At 41.6% G+C, this 18,193-nt stretch overlaps 3 protein-coding genes across 3 annotated transcripts in view; 2 read left to right on the top strand and 1 right to left on the bottom strand.

The window, feature by feature from the left end:
* Window positions 1-18,193, bottom strand: part of LOC105919280 (FH2 domain-containing protein 1) — a 258,923-nt gene that overhangs the window by 147,737 nt on the left and 92,993 nt on the right. The window lies entirely within an intron of this gene.
* Window positions 1,251-3,025, top strand: LOC118565813 (tripartite motif-containing protein 16-like). Its single transcript, XM_036146833.1, has one exon. It carries the CDS (start codon window positions 1,328-1,330, stop codon window positions 3,023-3,025), a length of 1,698 nt encoding a protein of 565 aa, XP_036002726.1. The 5' UTR covers window positions 1,251-1,327.
* On the top strand, window positions 7,709-9,912 carry LOC110367106 (tripartite motif-containing protein 16-like). The gene has a single exon (XM_036146769.1). It carries the CDS (start codon window positions 7,709-7,711, stop codon window positions 9,404-9,406), a length of 1,698 nt encoding a protein of 565 aa, XP_036002662.1. The 3' UTR covers window positions 9,407-9,912.

Below are 18,193 nucleotides of genomic sequence, written 5' to 3'. Positions count from 1 at the left end.
CAAGCCAAATAAACCAGTCAGATCAACGAAGCATATGACGTACTCGTCAACATGCTTCGTCGTCGCTCGTAACAGAGCGACGACGAAAACACAACCACAAGCCAAGCTACTCTTGCTGCTGCAGGTAAAGGCTCGTTAGCTCAGCAAAGAAATACTCTGTAATTCCGATAAAACTTGCTTGATAGCCACGCTAACGCTAGTTTCATCGGCTGAAGCCGCCATGTTCTTTAGACTGAACTGTCGCGCTTCTCGTTGCGTCACACCTCAACCCGCCTCAAAGCCAACGCTGATTGGACGTTCGTTTGGTGAACGGCTCCAAATTTTCTTTAACGGAGAGTAGCCAGACTGATCTGCGAGTGAAACCTTGAAAGCTCGCGAGATCAGGATGGTCTCACGAGGCTACCAAGTTAATGCATTTTCTTACTTTTTAACTTCTGGTTGTTTCTTGCATTAATTTTTACGTAAAGTCTTGCATTGGTGTTTTCATTCATTATGGTCTTGTATATCCACTCAGCTCCATTCAGGTTTGTCAGCTTTTGCCGTAGCCCCAACCAATTAAGCATATTCAGTTCTCATGTTGCTTTGTCATCACAGTCATGCTTACCACTGGTTTTCTTTGCTATTTATGCTTCCATTTTTCAGTTACTGCCTGCTGGATTATATTGTTTGCTTTGCTGAGTCTGTTTTGTCCATGCCACACCAAGCAAGCTAATTAGCATTCATGGTGTTTTTTGTTTCATGGCTGTCATCTGTAAATTGCTTTTTATTTTGTTAAATTCGTCAATTCACATTGCTGCTTCTGCCTGCCTATCAGCACCTGGGTCCATCTTTAGAACCATTCCTGACAGTTTTCTGTACTTCTGAGCTCCTACGGTGGTTAAGAACGGTGTTTATTGAAATGCTTTTTTGATTATTTATTGAGCTGTGTGTTTCTGGGACGATCCTGGTTGGAAATTGCACACAGTTTATCTTGCGAGTCAGGGATTTTATTTTGTATTTTCTCCAAAGCAGATGTGTTTTACTTTGCTAAGGTGTCTCCTTTCCTGTCTGACTCATTTCTTTCCCATTGAACTACTAAATAGTTCAGACCATGATAGACCAGGGGTCTACTTTGATCAGAATTACTAAGACATAGTTGTGCAGAACTGCAAGTTGTCTCCGTGGACTTGTAAACAAACCATATTTACATGATCCCTCCCTTATTTCCTTCTGGAAATGGGTGTAGCCACTGACATTGACTGTGACGGCATGTTGTGCACACAAACGTTAAAACCAGTTTCTGTTTTGAGCAAAGGAAACTTACTGATCCCGGTTACTGAGAGGCGAAATGTCTGAGAGAGGAGTTCAGATGGACCAAGAGAAATTATCCTGCTCTATTTGTTTGGATTTACTGAAGGAACCGGTGACTATTCCCTGTGGACACAGCTACTGTATGAACTGTATTACAGAACACTGGGATGCCGGGGCTCAAAAAGAAGTCTACAGCTGTCCTCAGTGCAGGAAAGAGTTCAAACTAAGGCCTGTTCTGGAGAAAAGCATCGTAATAACTGGTTTTCTGGAGGATCTGAAGAAAACTGGACTCCAAGCTGCTCCAGGTGATCTCTGCTATGCTGGACCTGAAGATGTGGCCTGTGACGTCTGCACTAGGAGGAGGAGGAAAGCTGTGAAGTCCTGTTTGTTCTGTCCTGCTTCCTACTGCAGGGATCACCTCCAACCTCACTATGATGCTCCACCATTAAAGAAGCACAAGCTGGTGGATCCATGCAAGAACCTCCAGCAGTACATCTGCTCTCGTCATGATGAGGTGATGAAGATCTTCTGTCGTACTGATCAGCAGTGTATCTGTTATCTCTGCACTATGGATGAACATAAAGACCATGAAACAGTCCCAGCTGCAGCAGAAAGGGCTGAGAAGCAGAAGGAGCTCCAGGTGAGACGACAACAAATCCAGCAGAGAATCCAGGACCAAGAGAAAGATGTGAAGCTGCTTCAACAGGAAGTGGAGGCCATCAATGTATCTGCTAATAAAGCAGTGGAGGACAATGAGAAGATCTTCATTGATATGATCCATCTGATCCAGAAAAGAAGCTCTGATGTGAAGCAGCAGATCAGATCCCAGCAGGAAACTGAAGTGAGTCGAGTCAAAGAGCTTCAGGAGAAGCTGGAGCAGGAGATCACTGAGCTGAAGAGGAAAGACGCTGAGCTGAAGCAGCTCTCAGACACAGAGGATCACAGCCAGTTTCTCCTCAACTACCCCTCACTGTCAGCACTCAGTGAGTCTACACACTCATCCAGCATCAATATTCGTCCTCTGAGATACTTTGAGGATGTGACAGCAGCTGTGTCAGAGCTCAGAGAGAAACTACAGAACATCCTGAGAGACAAAGGGACAAACATCTCTCTGAAAGTCACTGACGTGGACGTTTTAATGTCAGAGCCAGAACCAACGACCAGAGCTGAGTTTTTAAAATATTCACAAGAAATCACTCTGGATCCAAATACCGCAAGTAGAAATCTGCTATTACCTGCAGGGACGAGAAAAGTGACGGTAATTAAACAACAACAGTACTATTTGGATCATCCAGACAGATTCACTGATTGTCCTCAGGTTCTGAGTAGAGAAGGTCTGACAGGACGTTGTTACTGGGAGGTGGAGAGGAGAGGAGGAGGAGTAGTTGATGTGGCAGTTTCATACAAGAACATAACTAGAGAAGGAAGATCGCCTAAATGTGTTTTTGGGTTCAATGACAAATCTTGGTCTTTACGCTGTAAAACAAACAGTTACACATTATGTAACAACAACCTTCAAACTCCAGTATCAGGTCCAGTTTCCTCCAGAATAGGAGTGTACCTGGATCACAGAGCAGGTATTCTGTCTTTCTACAGCGTCTCTGAAACCATGACTCTCCTCCACAGAGTCCAGACCACATTCACTCAGCCTCTATATGCTGGAGTCAGGCTTAGACCTCTCTTTGAAGGTTCTTCTGCTGAGTTTGTTAACCTGAAACATTCAGAATTAATCTGAGTTTCCAGTTGATTAAAATGTGTATTTTAGTTTCACTTTCTTTAGTCTTCATCTTTGTAACTGATTTTTCTCATTTTTTACTGCTTGGAGATCAGCTGTGTTTATGTAGGTACTTTGTCATCTTGTTTTATAGATAAACTAGTTGCATTTTTATTTAAATCATCATAGGGGGACATGTTTATAATTATAAGAAATATAAATATTAATAGCTGTATTTGTCGTTGCAACATACTGTACATTCGGATGAAATTTGTCCTCTGCAATTGATCCACTACTTAGGGAGCAGTAGGCTGACATTGTGGGACTCCCGGAGAGATTCTGGGGCTAAGGGTCTTGCTCAGTTGCCCAGAAGGGCAATCTGGGATTCAAATCCAGAACCTCGCAGCTTTTCCACAACGCAGGAGCCTTGCCCCCTAACCACCAGAACAACACTCCAACATTATTTTCTTCTATATTGTAATTATTATCTTTATAAGAATTAAAATTGTCTATGAAACTGTTATGTTGTTTCCTTTGATGCACAATGATGGGCTGACAGACCTTGAACCAGAACCCAGTGATTGTGTTGTTATTCCCTTGAACTTGTAGTTCTGTTCACCATCTAATTTCTAAAGTTCCTGCCAACTGTGTTTGTTTTTCCTTGCTGCACCTGCCATAGAAACAGGAATCTGGCTCATCCAGGAAGTTTGCTTTGATCGAGTTGTTTACTATTGGATTCACACTAAGGCATTCAGAGGCCATATCCATGGGAGTGACTGTCGACCAGATTCAGGGAGATGTTCCCTGTTGAAGAAATGCCAAGTGTCTAGTTTGTTTAGTTTTGTTTTTTGCTTTATTTAAATTTAGCACTATTTTTATTTAGAGATAAAACATTTTACGTAAGCAACTGATTTTGATATGATTGAATTTCATTTAAGGTGTTAATCTTGTGATTTTAAGAATAAACGTGGATTTGTTTCCTAAAACGTGTGTGAATAATTAATTCGCATTTTTAATTGATAACTTTAATGACCAACTGCTTATTAGGCTGCTCCAGTCCCCTCAGTTGCTTTTTCAAACCAAATATTGTTCACCTTGATGTACATATGAGCAGATGAAAATTATAATTACCATGATCATAAGGAGATCTGGATTATGTTTTGTACATAACTCACATTATGAATTTAATTCAATTAAATTTGACTTCAATTAAATTTGACTTGAGACACTTTGTAAAGTGTCTCAAGACACTTTACAAAGTCAAATTCAATCAAATCATCCAGACAGATTGGTCAGAAAGTTTCCTCTCTAATGAAACCCAGCAGGTTGCATCAAGTCTCTCCAAGCAGCATTCACTCCTCCTGAAAGAGCGTAGAGCCACAGTGGACAGTCGTCTGCATTGTTGATGACTTTGCAGCTGATATTAGGACAATAGTTGAAAGGGATGATTTGAGCACAGGCGTTCTTTTAAAAGCAAACTCTGCACACATATAGAATAAATGAATGACTACTTCTCTTCAAGTTCAAGAATTTACTACCAGAAATAAAATAAACATCCAGAGAACATCACTATAGAATGCTGTTTATCTGAATTGACAATATATTTCAATCAACAAATCCTCTCTAACAGGCTAGTGAAACTTAACTAAAACTACTGAGCAAAATGAAGATAAAAAAGCTAAGCTAAGGAACTATGTACATGCAAAAGAAACAAATGACAAAATAAAAGTGCTTATTTGATGAAATAATATTTTAAGGAACAGTATCCTCAGTAAACATCAGTAAACTTGTAGAATGCTCAATTATATTAATGTGATTATACCTGCGGGAGCTAAGGGTCACTGTGGCGATCGGTCGCTAAAATCGGCTAATCCTAACGTTAAACAAAACACCTTTAAATCAACATTAATATTCCATATTAATGCGGTGATAATGCTCGTAGCATCATCGAACGATGGTGGAGCGAAACAAAACAAATCTTATGTTTGAAATGAATCGCAGTCGCATATCTGGGAAGAGTGAAAGTTATCGGAAGCTAATAGCATTACGCTAGCGTACATTTGCCGCTGACTTTAAAAAGCTTTGGCTTCATTTTAGTGAGTGGACCGGAAAACACAAACATCAATATCCCATCAGTGTATAAAACCTGTGTGGAGATAATGTTTGTTATAACCATAAAAGCACACTCGAATTACATCAGCAATGACATGGTTCGAAGAATGCTAACGGGGCTACCCTGTAAGCTCTACGTGTTTCAAACACAGTCAAAAATACATTGCGTAAACCTTCTAAATAAACCATTTAACTTTCCCTGTTTGTTTCTCTGCCAAACCTGTTGGTGCCTCTGTGTCAATTCGCTTCACTTTGGGCATCCAGTTGCAAGAAGACATATGGCAACTGCAGAGACAGGATCAGTCTCATAAACGGTAAATCATTAAATATATCACTTGAGAACGGTAATTAATTACTCACACATTTCAATAATAAAAGCATGTTTATTCTTAGAATCACATGATTAATACATTAATTAAAATTCAATCATATCAGAATTAGTTGCTTAGGTAATAAACATATTAAGAAATAAAACATAAAACTATACAAAGGAGCTGACAGAATATCTGTTCACTCCGCTGTTATTCAGCAAATAACATCTCCCTAAAACTGGTCATCAGTCACTCCCATGGATCTGGGCTCTGAATGCCTAAGTGTTGTTAAGATTTAAAGGGGCCCACTCCTGTCCATTCCCCATGGCCCATCTCACCCCGGTTCAAGATTTGGCAGTAAAGGAGAAACAATTATCAGAGACAAACATTTAAAATATGCATATTTATTTCATGTGGAATTCCAAAGGGACAAAGAAAAACTTACAAGCTTAATTTTAGAATGTTACTGACGTCCTTCTCCCCAGCCATTGTAAGTTCTTTGTCTACTCTCATAACCCCAATCATATCCTTTTAGAAGACTGACCAGCCCCTCCCGATTAGTTTGGGGGGGGGGGGGGTGCGCAGACATTTAGGCTCTAAGTCTTATCTGCTCCCAAACAAGAGCCCCATTCACACTACCCTTGTTAAACCGATCCATGCCAAGACCAGTCCGAGCTTGGATCAGTTAACCAAGCCGAGCCGACCGTTTACACACCAAACTTATCTTGGTTCCTTGGTTTCCTCGCCTCCTAGTGATGATCTGCGGTACTGCTGCTCTCTGGGATTGAAGAAGGGACCAAGCAAAACAAAACGGCGGCGCTCGTAACATTCAGGATGTTGATATTGTGATATTTCGGTGTTGCGGAGAGTCAGGAGAAGAAGGCAACCATTGGTGAATTTACTTGAAAGAGTCGGCTTTTGGGAAGTGGATGAGACAAACAAACGTCTAATAAGGATTTACAGACACCAGAAACGTCAGACGCTGAGGTTCATTACGCTGCTAAGCAGAATCATCACTGGAAACCATGTGGCACGGTAAGGAAGCTAGTATTATATTGAATGTCTGAAATTTGTCTGAATGGAGTGTGAATCGGGACGTGCAGCAGCCAGACACGCCGGAAAAACCACGGACAGCTAACTGGGATGACGCGGTCTGCTCATGCGCTCTTCGTTATCAGATAACCGGGACAAAAAAAACAGTTTGAGACCTCCCCAGGAACTGGTCTGCATTTAGCGCGGTCTGGTTATGTCTAGCGCAGTTCAGTTCAGATTGCTTACCATTTACACACAAGAGTTATCTCGGTTACCGAGCTCAGACTGGTCTCGGCTCGGTTAAAAAAGTGTAGTGTAAACGGGCCTAAGGAGACCATTCACTCGAGAGTCTTCATGAAGTAAGGCTGATTTAGCTCCCAGATGACCTCAAGAACCATAAAATGGCTTTCAGACCTTAAAACAAACACCCTGTGAAACTGTGCATGTTTTCCCTCAGAGGGGTAACCCCAAGGATTAGAGGGTAACAATTGTTTTCCAAAAAAATGCCTGAATAATATGACAACTAATTATATATTTCCATAACAGTATGAATCCTATAGTAACAAACTAAATCAAAGCAAACATCCTGGATGAGCCACATTCCCGTTTCTATGGCAGATGCCCAAAGGCAAAACAAAAACATTTAGCAGGAACTTTAGAGATTAGATGGTGAACAAAACTACTAGTTAAGGGGAATAACAACACAATATCCAGTTTTGAACATATTGAACACATCACTAGGTTCTGGTTCTGTGTCCGTCAGACCATCATTGTGCATCAAAGGAAACATAACTGCTTCATAGACATAATTATAATCGTTATAAAGGTAATGATTACAATAAAAAACACAAAGAAGTGGGAATGGTGTCTTGATGGTTAGAGAGCAGGGTTCTTGCACCCTGGAGAAGCTGCAAGAAGTGTCTATGTGCAATACTACACTTGTTTTTAATACCACCAATTAGGCAGTTTTGAGTGTGCCAGTAGTGAGGAAGAAGCAAAAAGGTGAGTCAGATACAACTGATGGTTTCTGTTCCCTTCTGGTTTCAGGTACTTCTACAATATACCTGTCTGGACTTGTAAATAAACATGCAGTCAGCCATATTTCCTTGTTCCCTCCCCATTTATTATTTCTGGCAATGGGTGTAGCCAGTGACATCAACCTTTGTTGGCATGCTGTGCACATAAAAGTTAAGGGCAGTTTCTGCTTTGTGCAAATGAAACTTAGACGTCCTTGTTACTGAGAGGCAAAATGGCTGAGAGAGGAGCTCTGCTGGACCAAGAAAAATTCTCCTGCTCCATTTGTTTGGATTTACTGAAGGATCCGGTGACTATTCCCTGTGGACATAGCTACTGTATGAACTGCCTTAAAGAACACTGGGATGCCGGAACTCAAAGAGAAGTCTACAGCTGTCCTCAGTGCAGGAAAGAGTTCACACCAAGACCTGTGCTGGAGAAAAGCATCGTATTAACTGGTTTTCTGGAGGACCTGAAGAAGTCTGGACTCAGAGCTGATCCAGTTGATCTCTGCTATGCTGGACCTGAAGATGTGGCCTGTGATGTCTGCACTGGTAGGAAGATGAAAGCTGTCAGGTCTTGTTTGCTTTGCCCTGCTTCCTACTGCAGGGATCATCTCCAACCTCACTATGATGCTCCACCATTAAAGAAACACAAACTGGTGAAACCCTCCAAGAACCTCCAGGAGAACATCTGTTCTCGTCATGATGAGGTGATGAAGATCTTCTGTCGTACTGATCAGCAGTGTATCTGTTATCTCTGCACTATGGATGAACATAAAGGCCATGAAGCAGTCCCAGCTGCAGCAGAAAGGGCTGAGAAGCAGAAGAAGCTCCAGGTGAGACGACAACAAATTCAGCAGAGAATCCAGGACCAAGAGAAAGATGTGAAGCTGCTTCAACAGGAGGTGGAGGCCATCAATGTCTCTGCTGATAAAACAGTGGAGGACAGTGAGAAGATCTTCTCTGATATGATCCGTCTCATCCAGAAAGGAAACTCTGATGTGAAGCAGCAGATCAGATCCCAGCAGGAAACTGAAGTGAGTCGAGTCAAAGAGCTTCAGGGGAAGCTGAAGCAGGAGATCACTGAGCTGAAGAGGAAAGACGCTGAGCTGGAGCAGCTCTCAGACACAGAGGATCACAGCCAGTTTCTCCTCAACTACCCCTCACTGTCAGCACTCAGTGAGTCTACACACTCACCCAGCATCAATATTCGTCCTCTGAGATACTTTGAGGATGTGACAGCAGCTGTGTCAGAGATCAGGGAGAAACTACAGGACATCCTGAGAGACACAGGGACAAACATCTCACTGAAAGTCACTGAGGTGGACGTTTCACTGTCTAAACCAGAACCAAAGACCAGGGCAGAGTTTTTAAAATTCTCCAAAAAAATCACTCTGGACCCAAACACAGTAAACAAAAATCTGTTATTTTCTGTAGGGACAAGAAAAGTGACAGTAATTAAAAAACAACAGTACTATTCGGACCATTCAGACAGATTCACTGATTGGCCTCAGGTTCTGAGTAGAGAAGGTCTGACAGGACGTTGTTACTGGGAGGTGGAGAGGAGAGGAGGAGGAGTAGTTGATGTGGCAGTTTCATACAAGAACATAACTAGAGCAGGAAGTTCATCTAAATGTATTTTTGGGTTCAATGACAAATCTTGGTCTTTACGCTGTGAAACAAACAGTTACAAATTATGTCACATCAACATTCAAACTCCAGTATCAGGTCCAGTTTCCTCCAGAGTAGGAGTGTACCTGGATCACAGAGCAGGTATTCTGTGTTTCTACAGCGTCTCTGACACCATGACTCTCCTCCACAGAGTCCAGACCACATTCACTCAGCCTCTACATGCTGGAGTCAGGCTTAGACCTCTCTTTGAAGGTTCTTCTGCTGAGTTTGTTAACCTGAAACGTTCAGAATTATTCTAAGTTACCAGTTGGCTAAAATTTGTATTTTATTTTCATTTTCTTTAGTCTCCATCTTTGTTGTTCTTTACTGCTTGAAACCCAGTTGTCTTTATGGGGGCACTTTGTCATCTTGTTTTGTAGATAAACTAGTTACATTTACATGTAAATCATCATATTGGGCCATTATAATTATAAAAATCACAAATTTTATTATCTTGTCATTGCAACATACATTTGGATAAAATTTGTCTTCTGCAATTGATCCACTCCTTAGGGAGAAGTGGGCTGACACTGTGTGACTGCTGGAGAGCATTCTGGGTCTTGCTCAGGTACCCAGAGGGGAAATCTGGGCTTCAAACCCAGAACCTCACAGCTTCTTATTCAGAGGCCATATCCATGGGAGTGACTGCCAACCAGTTTAAGGAAGATGTTCCCTGTTAAAGAACTGCCGAGTGTCTAGTTTTTTAGTTTTGTTTTTTGCTTAATTTTAATTTATCACTATTTTTACTTTTTTTTTTTTACACAAGCAACTGATTTTGATATGATTGAATTTCATTTAAGGTGTTGATCTTGTGATTTTAAGAATAAACGTGGATTTGTTATGTAAAAAGTGTGTGAATAATTACTTAGCATTTTTAATTGATACATTTAATGACCAACTGCTTATTAGGCTGCCTCGGTCCCCTCAGTTGCTTTTTCAAACCAAATATTGTTCACCTTGATGTACATATGAGCAGATGAAAATTATAATTACCATGATCATAAGGAGATCTGGATTGTGTTTTGTACATAGCTCACATTATGAATTTAATTCAATTAAATTTTATTTACATAGCACCAAGTCACAACACATGTCATCTCAAGACACTTTACAAAGTCAAATTCAATCAAATCATCCAGACAGATTGGTCAGAAAGTTTCCTCTCTAAGGAAACCCAGCAGGTTGCATCAAGTCTCTCCAAGCAGCATTCACTCCTTCTGAAAGAGCGTAGAGCCACAGTGGACAGTTGCCTGCATTGTTGATGGCTTTGCAGCAATCCCTCATACTGAGCATGCATTAAGTGACAGTGGAGAGGAAAACTCCCCTTTAACAGGGAAGAAAACCTCCATCAGAACCACAACCAGGCTCAGTGTGAACAATCATCTGCCTCAACCCACTGGGGCTTAGAGAAGACACAGCAGAGACACAAAAAGCACAGAAGCGCACATTGACCCAGGAGTACTTTCTATGTTATTTGGTATTAGTGGATGATCTGCTTCCCCTGGATGATGTCACAGCTAACAGAACGCCAGACCAGGTGTACTTTCCATGGAGAAAAAAATGACAGAGAACAAAAAGTTAAAAGCTGAAATGACAACCAACAATGCAAATTGGAGAACAGTAGGAGAACTCAGCAGAGTGAGACAAATGACCATGATGTCCTCTAGTAGCCTAAGCCTATAGCAGCATAACTATAGAGATAGCTCAAGGTAACATGAGCCACCTTAACTATAAGCTAATTTTGGGAATTGGGGTTTTCGGGTTTTCTTTGTGTTTTTTTTTCTGTTTGCCTGCTGCTTTCACCTTCATCCACCAGAGGGTGACAAGAGGCTGTATACCTGGACACCCATTGGACATTTTGAATATCTGGTCATGGCATGTGGTTTGTCAAGCGCACAGGCATTCAGTGTTGTTTTCGTCAACGATGACGATGACGATGATGAAATTATTCCATTGACGACCCTTTTTACATAACGATAATGAAAATTGACGAGCTTAACGTGGATCTTTGATGACAAAAACATGACGAGTCGTGGGTGTGAGTTTTCGTTGACGGGACTGGACGAAAACATTAGTGGATGTTTTGTCTGAAAATTTAAATGCATCACATTTCTGCCTATTGTGTTGTAATCTGGTTGTTACAAGTTAAGAAGTATCAGCCCTGCTGCTGCGTCCTGTTTGGCCACGCCCACCACCTGGCAGCGCACATTCTGCATGACCAAACTGACGGACCATGGCAGTAGCGACAACCTATGGAGCCCGTCTGGTGTCATGGACAGAATTTTTTTATACACGATGTTAAGTAGTGTCCACGCATTACTAATGCGTGGCAACGAGATAGATAAGATAAATGCCTTCAGTTTAGCCTCCGGGCTCGACGTTCAGCAGACGGGAGTGGATCCAGGGATGCAATGATTAACTGTACATCCTCCTTTGTCGCTAAGTGACGGTGAAAAAAAAACACGTTTTTGATAACGTCTGGTATTAACACAATTTATACTTAATGATACCAGATTGCGGCGGTGAGGTGGGCGGATTTTTCTCTGATTGGTGCACTGCGCGCTGCGAAAAATGCATAAATAAAGAGTTTAAAGGGCTCCTTTAGCGGGAACAGGAGGAATGACGGATCTAAGCTGAACTCCCCGCTGTTACAAGTTCCTTAAAGGTATACTATGCAACCGGGGTTGATTTTCCAGCGAGGCTCCCCCCAGAGGGCGAAAGTAAAAGTGCACTGTCATAAAGATGCTCAGCTGTTCTGGTTTCTCCGTCAAGCCAGGCGCGGTTGTTTTGAGCTTAGCAGACAGGCGAACGCAACGAAAAGTCTAAAAAACGGCAGTACAAACAATGACTAATACAGTGAAAGTATGAACATCAAGCTTCCCGCAGTGCTATCTTGGCGAGGCAGCCGCCTCGCCAAACTGACGCTACCGCCTCGCCAACATTCAAATAAATAAATAAATAAATAAATAATAATAATAAAAAAAACTCGATATGCTTGCATGTTTATTTGACGTTAACACGCGGTTCTTTGTTGTTGCTTTCGCGCGTGCATATAGTGAATGGCAGGGCAAAAACACATGGAGTTCTCGCCGTAAAGCAAGACCGACTCTCGCGGTCTTGCACGAGACTTCTGAGCCTGTGGGTGCGGGCCGAGGGCTCCTGCAATTGCAAGTATGGTATTTCCCCCACAGACCACCAGGGCGGCCGATAAAACCTTTGTTGGACCTGAAATGACTCATTTAATCATCCAAAACGGTATGGAACACATTAATTAACTGAAAAATGTTGCATAGTATGCCTTTAAAATTACCCTTAAAAGTGCGCACCTAAATTACATGTAACATAATTTTGCGCACCTGAATTCAAGCGCAAGGCAGCATGCCTTTTTATAAGATTGAAACTTATAAACAGAATAAGAGGCTTTTTAGACTGGATCTGGTTAGCAGAACTGTTTTCTGATCCAGCGTGCAGCCATGACTGGTTCTGAATGAAGGGTTTATCTGGCAGCCGCTCTCCCCACTTCCCGCCTGTACAGTGCCGGCCCGAGCCTTTTGGGGGCCCCAAGCAGAATTTGATTTGGGGGCCCTTCTCCCACTACGCAGATCAACCTATGCCAGAAGATTATTGACACAAATGTCACGCTATCATGTTATAGCGAACATTATAAACTAATACAGTGAGGATATGTATTAACACAAAATAAATAAATAAATAAATAAACGATACATAAAATACTTAATTCTTTAATTAAAACTTCTGAATACAAACTGTCATGAAACATATTAAATAAATTATTTCATCATCATTTAATCATTCATTTATATCACTTGTTTAAGTTACTTAATTGTTAAAAAAAAGCTGTCAGTCTGGTAAGGAATCTGGTTATTATTCAAAATTGTTGAGGTTAACTGTTGCTTTATGAATTGCAACACAACACTGACTAAAACTAGATTAAAACCTTTTCGAATTTTAGTTGACTAAACTGGACTAAAATTATCCACCTGCACAGCAGGGTGCCTGCTGTGAACCCACTCCCCACAGGCAAAAGGCCAGAGCACTCTGGCCAGACGCTCAGTCTGCTTCTTCATCCCTGGGGGCTCCCGAGGAGAGGGGGGCTAGCGAGCCACCACTGCAAGCTACATGGAATCCAGTAGTCTTCACCTTCTTCCTGCCTGAGACAAAGGAGGAGAGATGCTGGCTTGAGAACAACTAGAACCATGCAGGCCTCAGGGCTGAAAAGACCCACAAGTCAGCACAGGGGAGAAATCCCTCTTCGCCCAGAGGATATGACCGGGCAAATCAGTTTAACTTTAGCGTCAGGCGCAGGAGGAAAGAATCCCTCCATGCCAAAAACAGCTTTGTTTATTCTTGTCAGCTGTTACAGGAAAGGTGACTTATTTGACCGATTGGAGCTTTTCTGTGCTGCTAGGTGAATTCACCTCATCTTCAGCCCCTTTGAGTTCTGGGGTTCTCCAAGGTTCCATTCTTGGACCTATTTATTTTCTTTTATATATGTTACCATTAGGGTAAATTTTCAGGAACCATAATCTTTCTTTTCATTGTTATGCTGATGACGTCCAGATCTATTTTCCTTTTGGATCAAAATCCAACAACCCTGAACAGTCATTTTCTGACTGCTTAAATGATGTTAAATCTTGGATGACCTCAAACTTTCTGAATCTGAATGAAAGTAAGACCAACATTATAATGTCTGGTTGTAGTCCAGCAGATTTTCCTCCTGGTTAATTGGGCCCTCTTAAACCTAACATTCGATCATCAGTAAAAAAATCTTGGTGTAATATTTGATGACAGGTTGAAATTCGATCGCCAGGTTAGTTCGGTCGTAAAAAACAGTTTTTACCAGTAAAGAATTTTATCAAAAGTGAAAGGATACCTGCCACACAGACATCTGGAGACACTAATACGAGATTGGATTACTGTAATTCATTATATGCTGACTAAGTTTCTCCAAATCCATGCCCCGACCAGAACACTGAGATCATCTAATCAGTTGCTAATGGCCATGCCTAAAACCAGACTTAAAACCAAAGGTGACCGTGCCTTTATGGCAGCGGCACCAAGACTCTGGAATAACCTGCCTTGGCATATTCAATCGGCAGGCTCCTTTGAGGTTTTTAAATCCTCTCTAAAAGCATACTTCTTCTCCCTGGTTTTTAATCAAGTCTAAGTGGACATTTGGCAAAATTTTATTTTATTAAAAAAATTATTTTATTTACATTGAAACATTTATTCTATTATATTTTATCTCCATTAATTTTTTTGCACTGTGTTTATATATTTTAGCTTTCAGTTTTTATCTTAATCTGCAACTGTGATATCTGTATAGCACTTTGGTCAACCCCGGTTGTTTTAAATGTGCTTTATAAATAAAGTTTGAGTTGAGTTGAGTTGAGATGGCGCGGATCGGCCTCCTTTACCCACTTTCCAAACTGAGAGAAAAAGGGAGCAGAAATCATGACTGCAACCGGGTCAGAGATTACATGCAGGATGTCGGAGCTGCCGTGATCACGCTGTCAGTTAGCTCATAGCCGCAGAGCTGCATGTCTGCTACTAAGAACCAACGTTTTCCCTGTTCCATTGTCCTTCCTTGGATGGCCAAAGTGGACCAAACTCACAAGGCCCTGACAAAAATAAAGATGTCGAAAGTCCACTAGCCAAAATGCAACTAGCTTCTGGTAACTTTCGGTTCCGGATGTTCAAAAGGGCAAAGCAAAGCAATGCCTCCCCTGCATTTGCATGGAGGCACCTATTACTATGCAACTCAAAACGTTTTCGGAATTTAATGCGGCTCAAACCGTAGCGTGCACCCCAACAATATAGGTAACAAAACGTTTGGCTTGGTCGGGAATGGTGTGCTATTACTTTTATTGGGGTTTCGGGCTACCATGGCAACGCAATTAGTGAAAAACCACTTCCATAGGAAATGAATGGAGTCAGGTACAGAGAAAGCCTCAAAAAAGCCTCGAAATGAACATTTTCAACGCTGTACTGTATCGTCATGCTTTCACCTACGAACACCGTTTAACTTCCAGTTTGTAGATACATCTTTGAACTACTCAGAAGTGAAACGGGATGTGGATATCTTTTATGGTTTTCTTAGTTACTCCTCAAAGCTCATGTCCAAAAATCTGCGGAATCATCATTTATAATGAAAGTCAAGAACGGAATTCTTCAACTGCCAGAGTGGCCCACTCTGGCGTTTTCAAAGATTTCACAACTCCAAACAACTTCAGCCTACTTAGTCTGAATTGTATAATTCAGACTAATTATACAATTTTGATATATATATATATATCAAAACGTGCCCTGCGACAGACTGGCGACCCGTCCAGGGTGTACCCCGCCTCACGCAAAGTGAATGCTGGAGATAGGCACCAGCAACCCCCGCGACCCCATGAGGGATTAAGCGTCAGAAAATGGATGGATGGATGGATGGATATCAAAACGTAAGTATTTTTGTCTGGATTCAGGAAATGTAACCCTCATTGGAGTAGGATTTATAGATTTTTCAAAAATCCCCTCAGACCACAACAAACTCAAAACCCTCCTCATTCATTTCCTATGGAGCCGTTGTGATAAAAGACATCTGAAAATCCCAAACAACACATGTTTTCGCATCGTCGCTACTCCTAAACCGTTTCATGTACAGGCATGATACTTTCACACATGAATGTCCCGACCCTCTGGCATTCACAAAAAAGGAATTTTATGGATAACTGTTATGGTTTTGCCGCAGGAACAATTTGTTTGGGAGTAGCAAATGTGCAAAATCCTGAAAACGCTTTGGACCTGTATACTTCCACATCATCCACCTTTTTACATTGTCACTGTGCCTACACCGATTTGTGTACAAACATAAAAATATGCACCATAGTCCTTAAAAGCCTGCTGATACTCACGGAGAAAGAAATATTTTGATATCTCTTATACTTTTTTAGCTACAGCGATTTGTTCTGGACCCTTTTTAGAGGATTTTTGCATTTTCATTAAAACTCCCCTTTATATCAGAATTTTTTGCGCCTTTATTAAAATATTTCCTGCAAAAAAACGATAGTTTGTCTTGTTTCCCTATCCGTTATGAAATAAACGCAGAACAAATTACGTCTCTACTATTTACGGTTCACGAAATATCGAGTGTTGTTCGAGGCAAAGTATTCCATTCTATTCCAATTAGACAGACTCTGACCCAAAGTGTCTGCCTGCAGCAAAGATGTGAGTGAGTTTCCATGACAACGGAACTCTTCTGGCTAGAGGTTACTACAGGTCAGGGACATGTTCCATTAACATTGCATGGCAACTTTCGACGCCCACTGCAGTGGCTGTGATGAATGTAGGAATCTGAAATTCGCACAGTCACTTCCTCTTAACATTTACAAATGTTCCAGTGATTATCAGGCATGTGTCACTTTCTGTTCCTTTTTTGGATTTCACATGCTTTCCTATTGGGCCTCTGACTCCAACAGGACCTGGCAGGATGCCCAGACACGCCCCCCCGCCCCGGCCGATACAGCACCACCCACCTGTGGGAAATGGCACTACACACCATTTTGGTCAAATATTGAGCTCTGGGCCCAGATTTGGTGAGGCTGTGTTGCTAAAGAAGGCCGATCTGACCCATGATCCTTGCTGACCTTTGGTGACATTAAGTACTTGTACCCTTTTTGAGGAATTTCCCACTACAGGATTTGGACCAAACTAATAGACTACCATCACCCGGTGATACTGAACACAACCATGTTAGCGGCTAATGGTTAGCGTGTTGCTAAACGAAAGTAGCTCTAGGAAGGTCGTACAAACTTCTGCTTGACAGAGTCTGTACTTCCTTTAGAGAGAAAGCTGCACAACAAACCTGGGCCATGTCGGATAAAGCATTTATATTTTATGAGGTGTCAAACATTCATTTTTGACCCCTTTTTGCCTCTGCTACATGCTGCAGAAATGCTTCAAAGACACTAAAATCACTTATTCCACTCAGTACCGCACACAATAAAGATAATGATGAGTAACACAGGGCTGCAGCTGTCAGTGAGTCTCCATGACAACACTGCTACAAAGAGGCTCCTAGAAGGTCAGGGACATGCTTTATTGACTTAACATGCCACCTTTCGACAGCCGCAGCGGGGGCAGTGAAGACCATAAGAACCTGAAATTGGCAGTATTACTTCCTGTCATTATTTTTGACGGTACGGTACGCACCACGAGGCAGGTGCCTTGCTAAATTTCTTCAGAAATGTTCTAGTTCTTTAAAATGTTATTTCCTAAAATAATGTTTTTGCAACTCTGGATTTGCATTATGAATGGGTTGAAACACAAACTGAATGTTCAATTCAATTCAATTCAATTCAATTTTATTTATATAGCGCCAAATCATGAAACATGTCATCTCAAGGCACTTTACAAAGTCAAGTTCAATCATATTATACAGATTTGGTCAGATTATACAGATTGGTCAAAAATGTCCTATATAAGGAAACCAGTTGATTGCATCAAAGTCCCGACAAGCAGCATTCACTCCTGGGGAAGCGTAGAGCCACAGGAAGAGTCATCTGCATTGTCCATGGCTTTGCTGCAATCCCTCATACTGAGCAAGCATGAAGCGACAGTGGGAAGAAAAACCACCCATTAACGGGAAGGAAAAACCTCCGGCAGAACCGGGCTCAGTATGAACGGTCATCTGCCTCGACCGACTGGGGGTTACAGAAGACAGAACAGAGACACAACAAGAGAAACAAAAAAGCACAGAAGCACACATTGATCTAGTAATCTGTTCTACATTAGATGGAAGTAGCGGGTGAGCCGTCTTCTCTGGATGATGTCACAGTTAACAGAACGCCAGACCAGGTGTACCTACTATGAAGAAAAAGAGAGAGAGCAAAAGTTAAAAGCTGAAATTACGACAGTCATTTCAATGTAATACAATGCAAAACTGGAGAACAGTAGACTGAAGAACAGTAGAAATCAGTAGAGTGAGAAAATTAGACCCTGATGTCCTCCAGCAGCCTAGGCCTATCACAGCACAACTATAG

The sequence above is a fragment of the Fundulus heteroclitus genome, chromosome 14 (genome assembly GCF_011125445.2).
Source record: "Fundulus heteroclitus isolate FHET01 chromosome 14, MU-UCD_Fhet_4.1, whole genome shotgun sequence".
NCBI lineage: Eukaryota > Metazoa > Chordata > Actinopteri > Cyprinodontiformes > Fundulidae > Fundulus > Fundulus heteroclitus.
Note: the sequence above shows the minus strand (reverse complement) of the source record. Positions and strands in the feature narration are given on the sequence as shown.